The following is a 13,139-nucleotide window of genomic DNA, read 5'->3' on the forward strand; positions in this document are numbered from 1 at the left end:
CCTGAAAATATTTGTCCTGCTTCACGTGATCATGTGCAGCATTGCATTTTCTGTCTGGTCAGCAAGGTGCACAAGTGTCCAAAGTTCTGGCTTTGGGACATCACCGTGCCCTGAGCTGAAGGTCTGTGACAACTGGAGAAAAGTCTGAAATAAATTTGCATTGTATTTATCTTGTTTTAAATGACTACTTGATTCATTCTAATAGGTAAAGAGCACAGAAGATCTGTTTATTAGCACAGCTCCAGCAGACTGAACTTCCCAATAGCTATGGGGATAACATTGCAGTTTCTTTGAAGTACAATTCTATTTCTTTGAGGGAATATTTATTTCAGAATGGATGAGTCTTTACCTTATTTATTGTGTTCTGAAACACACCTTGAAACGCAACACTGAACACAGATTTCTGTTTGGTTTAATGGAAAAAAAAAAATCTTCATCAAGCACTTATTCTCAGAGTGAAACATTAACATTTTACTTTTTATCTCTCTGGTCAATCACTGATTTGTTTTTCCTTTTTTATTTTTCCTGTTGGCCCCACTGTACATGTCACATGCCTCTAAAAAGTGTTGAATAAAATTCTTACTTTTCAAACCAGTCAGCTAGCTGATCTGATAAATAGATTACATGAATTTACTTTTGGAAAAACAGTTTGCATAGCACTTGAGTGCAAGTTTTCATAACAAAACTGTGACTAATGCCTGATTATTATTTTTCTGGTTTGATACCATAGACTAACAGAACAATCCAGGCTGGAAGGGATCTCAGAGGGTCATTTTGCCCACCCTCCTCCTCGGAGCAGGGTCAGATTGAGATCAGGTTGCTGGGAATTTTATGCAGTTTTAAAAACATCTAAAGATTTTAACAAACTCTCTGGGCAATCCTTTCCAACACTTGACTGTCCTCATGGTGAAAAGGTTTTTCCTCATATCTTGATGAAACCTCTCTTTCTTCAATTTATGTCCAATGTCAGCCCTTCTCTCTCTGCTGGGTTGGAGTTGATGTAGCTAAGGGTTGTGACAAATAAACCCTTTAATTTCTTGTCAGTACATCTGCATGTGCTAGGAAGGACAATTGCAATATCCTTCAGGGTCTGAGGCAGGGAGTCTAAAAAAATTTTCTGCTCTTTATATACTGTATTAAAAGATGAAAACTCATCCTTGTTTGTAAGGAAAACAGAATTTCAAAGAAGATCTGACCCAGAGACAGGAGAGCAGTTTTCCTATAAAAGATGTTCTTTCATTACAAAGACTATTGTAAGCTAAACATTTATGATATATTTTCTTTCCAAGGAACTTTTTTCAATCTCCCTGAGCATGCTGAAGTCATTATATAGTTACTAGAGATGCTTTGTCCAGATCAGCTTACTATAGGTTACAGTTCTGCAGGAGATTAAAAATGATGGGCTGGTAGATATCCTTCTAAAAATACTCTTTTAAGTAACGTGTATCTGCATTTCCTAACCTTAGAAGAACATATACAACAGCAAAAGAAATACAGCAAATAATTGAGGGCAAATGATATATAACAATGAGAACTTTTACCACTGTATTTATTTAAATGAATGGAAATGTCAAAATGTGAAAGCAAAGCACTCCAGTTTATTCACATATTTTACATTCAAAGGACCAGGAGATTTCTTTAGTATTTTTTTGAAATATAGACTACTCTTTTTTCAAAAAACTTGACACAGGCATGGAACATACTTAATGAAGCCTACCATTGCAGGGCATACAATAAAAACCTTGTGTATAAGGAAAAAAAGATAAAAAACAAAGTTGACCATTACTAAAAAAAGATTTCCTTTAATATAAATAAAATTCAGACTAGTGCTTTATTTCAACAGGCAACACAACAGTGGGATTTATTAACAACTACATATTTACAGTATGGCAAAAATACTGGGCTTCATCTGAGATCCTAGACACTTCCTGAGAAGGCAATGTGGACAGGAAACTGCTCAGCATTTCACGTAATTTGGGTGCTAAGAGGGTGAAATTAAACCATACTTTTCAAGTAAGTCATGTGCCATAGGTGGAATGGTTGATGCATTGTGTTTATGCTCTTGTCTGCCAATCTTGCACCTCCATGCTCCCTTTGGTTTTGTAGTTCTACACATACTCCTAAGGTTAAGTGCAGGATTGTTGCAAACCCAGGAGCCTCAGAGGAAGACAACTGCTTAACTCAGGGATGCCATGAGAAAACTGCTGTAATTGGAATTTTTCATGGTACAGAGCCACATTAGCTTGAATTTAAATCTGTGCTCTTCTGCATGGGTGATTTCTACCGCTTTAATTTGATCCTACAAAGTCTGGATTCCAAACATCTCTGTGAAGTGACAAACCTGTGAAAGCATCTTCCTCTCACAGCCTCCAAAATCATAGTGCCAGTTAAGGAGATCTCAGTCTTTTTGACAATTAAATAAAACAAGAACCAGATCTTTCTCGAAGTAGTCACAAAATAATCTTTCAGTTACAAAATGACTGTCACACCATTCTTGTATCAGATCTGACCTCAGCCCTTTAGATCTAAACAGTTCTTTAGAAGTTATAAAAATAAAGGATTGATTAATATACAAATATATATTTCAGAGTGATAAGAGAATAATATTAAACAAATTCCTTTTTTAATCTACTTTAAATTAAAAGAAATGTTTTCAAAAGTCTAGGCTGAAGCAGATCTTTATCTATTGACTCTTTAATGGAACCCATTCCCTGCAGATGGTCACATATAACTTAATGTATGAAGTTCATTACTACAAAAGGATGGTGAACATGTTTTCACTAGGAAAGCACTTCATAAAATCTGCTGTGCCAGTTGGTTTTTGGTATTTTGCTTTCAAGAACTGCAGATATTTTTAATATTAGAAACAAAACCATAGTCGTGAAGTCTTGAGGTTCTTTAGAAATTTGCTTCTTTCCCTTGTCTTTATTGATATTTGTTTTGCAATGATCCAGTTTGTTTTGTATACTGTTAGTATACAGAATAATACAGATCTTCTGCTCGAATGCATATATATGTTCAAAACTAATAATTCAGTTAAGAGATCTGCCTGCTCACTGGGTCATTTCATGCTTTCACAATGCCATATTTTGCAGTAATATCCTTTACAACACCATGTAGGTTGCTTCTTTCTTCTGCTGAGATGCTTTTAGGTGTTTTCCTTCCCTTTATCTCAGGCAGCCAAAACAGCAAGGAACATTTTTGAACAATCTATAATACTCCTCCTGAATCTGAAATAAAAATATTGAGTTCAGTTTGTTAATAGGTCTATACATCTTTGAACTCATTTTGTACTGCTACTGTCACTAGATGTTTTAAGGTGGGGCTCATTTTTACTTTAGGACAGGGCACTGAAGAAAGTATCATCTCAGGGTTGTGTGGATGATCCTTGTGCTAATTGAAAAGACTGGAAGGAAGTTTTATTGCACACATTGTATCATTTCATCAGGTTAATGATGGTATAACCAGTTTTACAGTTAAAAAGCCCCATTTTCCCACGTTTCATGTTTCACTTTTAAAACTGGGAAAAATATGTGAGAAGATAAAAACTGGGCAGAGGTTCTGCCTCCACTGAAGGCAGGAGCTCAACTTCAGGGCACCTGGGCAGTGTCAGAACATGAGACTGAGTCACTACCCACAGGGAGTGGGATACTTACCTTCCTAGATAATACACAAAGAAATATGAAGATGAACATCCCCTGGAATGCGTTGAAGATTGTAAAAAGATAGGCAGTGACCACAGACCCCTGGACCACATGGAGGACCCCGAAAATCCAGGTGGCCCCAAGGAGGAAGAGGAGAGCAAGGGCACCTCTGGCACAGGATCTAGACAGGAAGGAAACATTGTGAACAACACCAGGCACTCGCCTTTTTCTCCAATTTGGGTGCTGAATGCTGCCTTGGCAGTTTTTTCTCAGCTGCAAAGGCCTGAGACGTGTAAGTGCAGGGGCTGCTCTTCAGGGTGTGCTGTAGCACTGCAGCATGAACAAAGTCACATAATCACTTCGGAAGAGCAAAGGAGTAAAACTGGAGGGCCCTAAAACACTGGCTTCTTTAATCTTCAGATATGTTTTCTCTGGTGTACTGCAGCACCATATGACTTGATTTAAATCTACTGTTAGTGTAATTCCCCAAGGAAAAACATATGTCTGTTATGAAGCATTCCCCCACTTTTCCTCCTCCCCCTTCGGTTCCTCAAAAAAATAACCCAGAAAAACGCTCAGTACGCTCTTAGGTCAGTGCATGTGCATGACATCAAAGGATTCCCAGGCTGCCTCTGAGGTTCACTGCAGAGGACAGTGCAAGTTGTAAAACCAGACTCTTTTCTAAATTCTGTCTCTTAAAAATAAAACATTAAAAATTGTTTTTAGAACACAAGTACTCTCAAATAGTTCCTGGGTCAGCATATTGCTGCCTTAAAATTTTAGAAACTGATTGGCAATGATTTTTTTTCCAAGATGCTGTAGAGCACTGTTCACAGACTTGGGCAAATTACAGCATGTTGTCTTGGAAATGAAGCCACTGATTACTTTCCTATTCATTCTCAGCTCAGTCATTGCAGGACTTCCTTTGAACAGAAGACATTTTTAGCACTGTTCCCCTGAAAATGAATAATTTTCAGCTTCATTAGAAACAGGTCACCACATGAAGCTATGAAAGGTGAGGAATAAGAGAAAGTAATCAATCAAACAATTGCTAAATCCTAACTATAAATCTAGTGCAATGCATTGAAACTGCAGGAGTGTTCCTAAGCAACACAAACAGTAAGTTGTTTTCAATGTTCCCTGTAGTACACTTCAGCTTTTCCTGCACAAACGATTTTCAAGGTCCCTATAAATCAGTTTTAAAGAGAGTGAGTTGATGGAAAAATCATAGCAGCATGCAAAGTAAAGAATCTGCTCCATCCCCCCAGTGCCACAGAAACATAATGTCCTACTGCAGACTTTTCCCAGGTATCATGAATGGCTCCAATCTCTTTTCACTTGTTACTTCAAGGCAAATATTTTGGTCCCATTTCAGGCACAGTTTTGAATTCTGTTTTGCCTTGCATAGAGGCTGTGGAAAATACTGAAGCAAAAAGGACAATTTCTTCTCTAACTTTGCCATCAGCCTTTACCCTCTGGTTGATATGGGCCACTCCTTTTCTTTGTTCATCTTTAACACACACCCTATCATACAAGGTATTGCTCTGTGGGAGTAATGATTGCAAAATTTACATCTCAATATATATAAGGGTAATAACAGAAAAAAAATCCTTCTTCTACAAATCTCAGGATATTAAACTGTTACTTTTGAATACTCATTATCATATCTGTCTGTATTTAAACCTACAGAAGATAGAATTTGTACTGAATGGCAAACTTACCTTATATTTTCATAACAGCTGACTTCTGGCTTTAACATTGCAGTGTGTCGAAATACTTTATAAATAATCACTCCAAAAGCCAACAAATTAACCTGGGGGAGTGAAGAAAAAAGCTTTTAGCTTTAGTATGCCAATAACTGTTAAACATTTAAATGAAACAAGTCAGATAAAATTTCTGTATATCTGAAATGTACAGAACTCCGTGCCAGGAAGGCAAAAAACCTACCCTGTTCTAATTCACTTCTATTAAAAAAAGATACGAGCCCTGAAATAAACATTGATCAAACAGGGAGGTAACCCTACCTTATCTCAACAGTATCACTACCAACAGTCTGCAAATGTTTATTGATGTTATTGGTAAATCTCCTCGATTTCCTGCTGAGATTATTTTTCCTAAATAGAGATGTATAGGATAGGAAAGAAAGGAAAGGAAAGGAAAGGAAAGGAAAGGAAAGGAAAGGAAAGGAAAGGAAAGGAAAGGAAAGGAAAGGAAAGGAAAGGAAAGGAAAGGAAAGGAAAGGGAAGGGAAGGGAAGGGAAGGGAAGGGAAGGGAAGGGAAGGGAAGGGAAGGGAAGGGAAGGGAAGGGAAGGGAAGGGAAGGGAAGGGAAGGGAAGGGAAGGGAAGGGAAGGGAAGGGAAGGGAAGGGAAGGGAAGGGAAGGGAAGGGAAGGGAAGGGAAGGGAAGGGAAGGGAAGGGAAGGGAAGGGAAGGGAAGGGAAGGGAAGGGAAGGGAAGGGAAGGGAAGGGAAGGGAAGGGAAGGGAAGGGAAGGGAAGGGAAGGGAAGGGAAGGGAAGGGAAGGGAAGGGAAGGGAAGGGAAGGGAAGGGAAGGGAAGGAAAGGAAAGGAAAGGAAAGGAAAGGAAAGGAAAGGAAAGGAAAGGAAAGGAAAGGAAAGGAAAGGAAAGGAAAGGAAAGGAAAGGAAAGGAAAGGAAAGGAAAGGAAAGGAAGAGAAATTGAGAAACTCCCAAATAACCCTCTACCCTATAGGTTTTCTATTTTACTGTATCATATTGACCCTGAAATATGTGTGTCTTCTGTTGCTGAAGAACATTAATAGCACCATATGTTTTGAGGTCTTTGGAGTGCAAAACCTTTCTAGTGACAAAAATCTCAGAGGCTTACACAAATAATTAAAAATTTTCTAGCTTTGTTGAAAGGTCTCTTGCTGCATTCCTTCTCCTTTATTTTAGGTTTTTTTAATAGATGAATAGTTTTGGTATTTTTTCCCTTGACTTTTGTACAATGGCATCTCTTGACTTGAGTTTGAAACAATGAGAAGCAACTAAGAGAAGCAATTTTGCAAATGATGCTCAGTTGTGATTCTGATCCTCTCTTGGCGTGGCTAGGCTAAGTTTCATTGCTCTTTTGGTTAAATTTATATTGCATTCCTTTAAAAATGTGGATGGTTGCCTTCTTACTTTGCAGCATTTAACATCAGAATATATTTAAAATGTTAGTAAATGAACCAAATTTTAGCTGTGTGTCATTCAAGTTCTATTTGTACATCCTTGGTTGCAGTCCCTCAGTTCCTGTTGGCTTCCAGCTGTGGAACGAATAGAATTAATGCCTTCCTCAAGTTGTTTCTCTAGTAAGGCTGTATGGTTTTCCTTCTGCTTCTTTTTCTTTAAAAAAACCAAACCAAACACAAAACCCAACCTAAACCAAAAAAAACCCCTGCCTCTCTGAAATAAAACCAAAAAGCTGTTGGAGCACAGCACCACTTGAAAAGGAATCACTTGTTAACACTTGTAAGGTATGTCCTTAGAACATTTTTGCTGTGTCAAGGGGGAGTATCTGATATTAAAGCAGGCTCTGCTGTAATTAGCTGCATGCTCATAGTTTAATGCAGCATAATATATTTACAATTTGATAAGACAGGAGATAGAGCTGATGAGCAGTTTAGGGAATTAATCCTTCATTGAATACCTTGTACTAGCGCTGATCGTGAGAGCTATTCTGAAGCTCCTTATATTTAAAATCATAATCTATGATATCTCCTAAACCAGCAATTTTTCAAAGTTAATTATGAGTCAGTCAGCAGTCGTGGATAATTATATGCAGAATTACTTTTTTCTTATATTTGTTGGTGAATAATACAGCAAATAACTCCATGCATACACTGTAATCTGCATAACCCACCTAATGTACTTATTAATTTGAAAAAGGTAGCGGGAAATGTGATCAAAGTACCATAAGCATGGAGAAAACACTGCTGCTTCTTTAGAAGCTGCCAGAAATAGGTTCTGTGAGAAGCTCTATGGGCCAACCCCCCCTTACTCACAAAACAGCTGCAGAACTGGCAAGGATTTGCTGAACAAGGACGGGGTGGGCAGCAGGCTCCATTTCTCCTCATCCCAGTGGGGCTCCTTTACACAAATACTATTTGCACTGTCCGTTTCACAGGATAATAGGATTTGGCCTTCTGCATTAAAGTAATACCCATTAACTATGATCTTTTCATTCACCAAGCCATTCTAATGGGAATAATCTGTCTGTATCAGGGGAACTGGAGAGGTTAACACCAGCTTCTTGGAGTCAGCTGCCAGAACACAATTATTGTACAATATGTCTCAGGTAGCCTCACAGGAGGTAGTGTTACAGGGTAATGAGGGTGAACTTAACTTCTGAAACGCCCGGTCATTTCCAAGATTTATTAAAGCCTTAAGTCGGCCTTTGCCCCATTTTTAAGCACTCCATTAATAAAAAATTTCTATAGCAAAGTGAAAGCACATAGACTGGCTTTACATGGTGCTTCAACCTAACTTAGAACTGCATTTTGTCCTTTGAGGGGGGATGAAATAGATAGCAAGAAAGCTGTGGTGACTGTCCTGTGACACAGAAACAAAGCAGAACTCGAGGGAAAACAATAGCATGAACTCATGGGTAAATCCAGGAGAAAAAACTAGCTAATGTAAACAATGTGTCAAGTGTGGCCTTTGGAGAAAACCAAAAGATATCCCAAAAGGTATCCTAAACTTAATGCATCCTGCTTCAACCTGATACTCTGCATGTTTTTTGCTATGAGCATACCAATGGCCTCAACTATTTCTGGGAAATATAAAGTAAAAAGTTCATACTGGATGGCAGGACTGAGAATGAACACTAATAAGTTGGACTTATTAGGACTAAAGGGTAAATAAGACTGATATCCCTGAAGAGCTATATGTGTTCCAACAAATGGAATGAAAAGTCAAATCACTAAAGATGCCTGGCCAAAGATACAAGCACTCAAGACATTTGAATTTGTATCCAAAACTGAGTTTCAAACAAGCAGAAATTGAAGTAGAAGCTGTAAAATTAATCTAAAATATAGATGTACACAAGAAATCCTGGATCCCCAAATTCTCTGTCTGGGACAAAGGGTCTTCTGGATGAGAGACACTGGACCATCTAAAAAGTTTCAATTGCTCCTTATAGCCAAGTATTGTCTTACACTTACTTTGGTTGTAACCGTGTGTTTTCATTTTTTGTAATTAAACCCCAGCCTTAAGATCTTGTTGAGTAAACCTTCAATGATATTATAATTAAGACTGCCTTCAGGTGACAGGCGAGGTGAATGAGAGGGAAGTGGCAAACCCCAGGCACGCTGTCTCTGGAGAGGAGCAGGCTGGAGCAGGGCAGCAGCTGCAGAACCCAGCCCAGGACAGCCTGAGGATGAGCTACCCCAATAATGAGCACGGCCACTCTGCAGCTTGGGGCAAGCCCAGAGAGAGGTGTGGTGGCATGGCCACAGTTTTATCAGGTGAATAAGGATGTTACAGTGTGACACGGCAGGTTCTGGTGCCTTTGTTTTCAGTGCTATTACATGGCTGAGCAGTCAGAGGAGCTGCTGCGTGTCCTGAGAGGCTTCTCGGCGAGTCTAATGGACTAGAGGGGAATTGCATTGATTCCAAGCCCTGAACTGAATATTTTTTGTTTTTTATTTATTTAACAAGCCACTCCAGACTGCTATTGGGCAAAGAGTGCACGCAGTCCTTACCATTTTACCAAGGAAACCCCTGACTTTCTCCCTACCAGGGCAAGTCTCTGAAGTGCTGAGAATCCTCAGCCCTGCCTCCTCTGCAATTCAGTGGGAATCATGTTTCACTCATCATTGCTCAGGTGCACTACAGGACTAATTTTAATAATTAATCTATTCCTTTTTTTTTTTTTAAGTGGTTAATCAAAGTCAAGGACTGATACAGAAAAAGCTTCCACTCACAGCATCTTCAGGGAATCAAGTCTCCCTAAAGATATTTGTTAAAGTATTTTTAGCCTTCTTAAATTCTAGAAATATTGTGGTGTATTTATGAACAAATGAAAAACTTAAAATGTATTTGTATGAAATAGACATTGAAGAAGAGCAATTATTATGGTGCCATGAAGTCAGGATTTTGTAGATACGGGCAACTACATTTCTGTAGCTGCATAACCCTGGATAATCCCTACAGAGACACAAACCTGCACAAACTGGGTGGTGTTGCACACCCGAGATGGAGTTTTAAGGAAGGATGGTAAGTGTTTGGTATATCTCTCTCTGGGACATCACACATGAGAAGGGTCAGAAGGATTTAGGGTTTTGGAGTGACTTCTGGCCCCTTAAGCCAATATACAGAATGCCAGTTAAACAGTAAAAATCCCATTGCAGCAGCACTGGCAAGGCTTTATCAGTGCACACCACAGAGAAGGGCAGGCCAAAGACATTCACAGGCAGCAGTGGGCACTGCTGCAGGTTTTCCTCTGCAGATAAGCACTTAGATGTGTCATGGGTGCACACTGTGGTAAAGAGCAGGACAGTGAAACTTTCCTGCAGGTGTTTAAATCACGATACAGTTCCCATGTTCAGAACTATGATGTTGGTGCGTTAGGTCCAGCAGGCACACAAGGAAGGGTTCAGAGCAATCAGGAGTGGTACAAGTCCTAGGATCAGATCTGACCCACAGCACTGATCTGGATGATTTCCTCTTGAAGGAGAGAAAAACCAACTTAGAATTCAAAGAAATTTGCTCTCCTAATCATCTTGTCAACAATAATTCAGCTTTCCTGAATGAATGAGGCTGGGGAGCTCTGTTCAATCAATCATACGTATTTCAGAATAGGATGGGAAGAGCAGTGTGTGGAGTTAACCTACCTCCACCTCCACCTAGGATAGCTCTGAAAATCTGCTTGCAGATTAGCATCCCTCCCTCTGTCTCCCTCCTACCATGGCTACCTGAACAGGGGCTTCTGCAAGAAAGGAAAGCTGGGCATGGGCACAGCAAGATGCTTTTGCTGTGGCTGATGCTCCTGGAAGGTCTGGGACTGCCCGCAGAGAGCATTGAGGATCAATCTCATCTATTGTCTAAGCAAATTACCAACTTCTCTGTTGATTGCTAGTATTTTGGAAACTAAGTAACAATATAAAAACGAGCATGTAGGTCCTAAAATCCGAAATGTTCCAGGCTGCTGGAGTTCTGCTGATTGCACATTGCCTAGCAACAGCTATATTTAAAATAGGTCCTTAATTCCACTCTTAAATGTACGTATTTTACATACTGGAAGAGTAATGTAGTGTTCTGTCCTCGTGTAAATATGGTGTTAGTGCTTCACAATGCAGGAGACTCTCTGTGTAGATACAGAATGATAGCTTTTGTTAGTTGAACACTGAATAGGATGAGCAACTCAAAATTTAATATAACTTGCAAATAAAAATATTTGCACTCATGTTGAAGAGCTGTAATTTCTTTCATAATTAATTACAATTAAATTGTAAGACACTGAGTGAAGTGATCTATCATAATTTTGTCCCATCAAGGTAGCTAAAAGCTGTCAAATTTGACAACTAAGACATCTTTTTTCCTTCTTCTCCCCCTTCCTTTTTTTAAAGCAAGACAAAGAATACTTGAAGGCTCAGAGGGGAATGGTCTGTCTTTCATGGAGGTAGCTCAGTTAACACCTGGACTTCTGGTGAAATTAAATGGATCAGGACAGGGCACTCCAAAAAATTTAGTCCAATACATTATTTCTTGAAAAATGTCAGTTCATTAGCACTAAAAGACATTTACTGATTTGGACTGTGTTTTCACTGGAAAACGCTTCCTGACGAGGATAACTGTTCTGAATAAAACCAGAAAGGACACTCCTGAACAATGAAAATCCCTGTGGACAGCACATTTATACAGCATGTTGGAGACGTGGGGCACAGTTTTCTGTTTTACTTAATATTCAGACTAGGCTATGACCCTTGGTTTTTCCATGCTCTGTATAGTTATTCTCTGCTACTGCTGGATCTATTCCATGCCATATGAATAATTAAATATTCACTGGAGCAGAAAGACCTGGATTTCCCTCACCCCCCCAGTTCCTCATCCAGGATTTTCTAAAGAGAGTTTTGTTTTTTAAACACTGCTGTAATTGTTTAATATGACACCGAGGTTTTGAGACTATTTCCAACACACATTATTTATAGAATGAAAAAGGAATTTGGAATTTCATGTAGGATATCTTTGTGTAAAAGATACACCCCAGCCTTTCAAAAGTTATTAAACATTTCAAATACCAGCCTTTAAAGGCTCTCTAGTGTTACAAAGAAGAGAAGGTATAAGAAAGAGGAAGCTAATTCTAAAGACTCAGACATACTAGTTCTGATTCAGTCTGAGCACTTTACATTCAAACTTCAAAAATGAAACCCCCAAATCATTCCCTTTTCCTTTCTTAGTCTCTGTCTCAATAATTGATGAAACCATCTATATGCTGATGTCAGATCTCACAAAAAAGAATGAGAAAATTTCTCCTGCTGCTCTCTTAGGCATATACTTGAATTTTTTACATATATCATATTGAATTTGGCTCTTTCAAAAAATGTCTGAAGTTCAGAGCAGCTGTATCTGTATCAGTCTGTACAATGACCCTCATTATGAGCGTTTGAATTAATGAGCTTGTGATGGTCTGAGTTCTGCCACAGGGAGCAATGCATTTCTGTCTTTCTGGCTGGAAGGCTAATGGCTGAGTAAAGCCACAACATTCAGTGGGTCATCGTTATTTCAGTCAGGGGGGAACGGAATTAAGCTATTAACAATACAACGGTTTAAGCTTCAAAATGAAAATGTATGCTATATTAATTGCATAAAATTGGACACAAGCTGGCAGCCAAACAGTCAGGGTTTGTCTCCTGACTGATTTATCTCATTACCATGTCCCCAGTGAATATATCTTCTCAAATGCTTTAAGTATACAACAGCAGTCTTATCTGGGAGTAGGAAATGGAACAAAACCAGTAATGAACACCCTTTAGGCTGTATTTTTGGGAAATATTTTCAATTATTTAGGGGTAGAATCTTATGCTTCTAAGATTTTAATGATTTCACTTGTTTTATAAGTTAAAACGTAGCCAAATGAGTTTATTACAAATCCTGACCCAGGAAAAAAAAAAAAAAAAAGAGAAAAAAGAAAAAAAGAAAAAAGTAGGATTGCTTTTTTATTTATGAGTACTTCAAAGTTTTCTGTTACATACTTCAAACTATAGATTTAGACTCAATTGTTTCCTTTATATTTTTAGAACACTTAAAAGAAGATGTATATAAATAAATAAATGGGTTTTCCATGCTTTTCATCAGGGCAAACAGCTTTGCAGACTTGTGGATTCAAGGTTACTTCTTATTGGATTGCAAAACTAAACATATTATTTACTCTCAGTTCTGCAGCCAAGGGCAGGAGGGATGAACCAACAGAGCTGTTCCTCACCTCAGCCATAAGTGTTACCCCAGTTAGATCCAGGGGTAGGACTGGGGTCTATTTTTCTCGTAGTGTAAATAA

General features: G+C 38.7%; 1 protein-coding gene across 3 annotated transcripts in view; it reads right to left on the minus strand.

Moving 5' to 3' along the window:
- Window positions 1-1,504: 1,504 nt before the first annotated feature.
- ADGRL4 (adhesion G protein-coupled receptor L4) overlaps window positions 1,505-13,139 on the minus strand; it is a 73,536-nt gene continuing 61,901 nt past the window's right edge. For all 3 annotated transcript variants that reach the window (XM_063407356.1, XM_063407357.1, XM_063407355.1), the window contains 3 exons: window positions 5,366-5,457; window positions 3,657-3,825; window positions 1,505-3,230 (listed from right to left, as the gene is read on the minus strand). In XM_063407356.1, the coding sequence (XP_063263426.1) occupies window positions 3,168-3,230; window positions 3,657-3,825; window positions 5,366-5,457 (324 nt within the window). In that variant the 3' untranslated portion in view covers window positions 1,505-3,167. The remainder of the gene's footprint in view (window positions 3,231-3,656; window positions 3,826-5,365; window positions 5,458-13,139) is intronic.

Source organism: Prinia subflava, chromosome 10, assembly GCF_021018805.1.
Source record: "Prinia subflava isolate CZ2003 ecotype Zambia chromosome 10, Cam_Psub_1.2, whole genome shotgun sequence".
Taxonomy (NCBI): domain Eukaryota; kingdom Metazoa; phylum Chordata; class Aves; order Passeriformes; family Cisticolidae; genus Prinia; species Prinia subflava.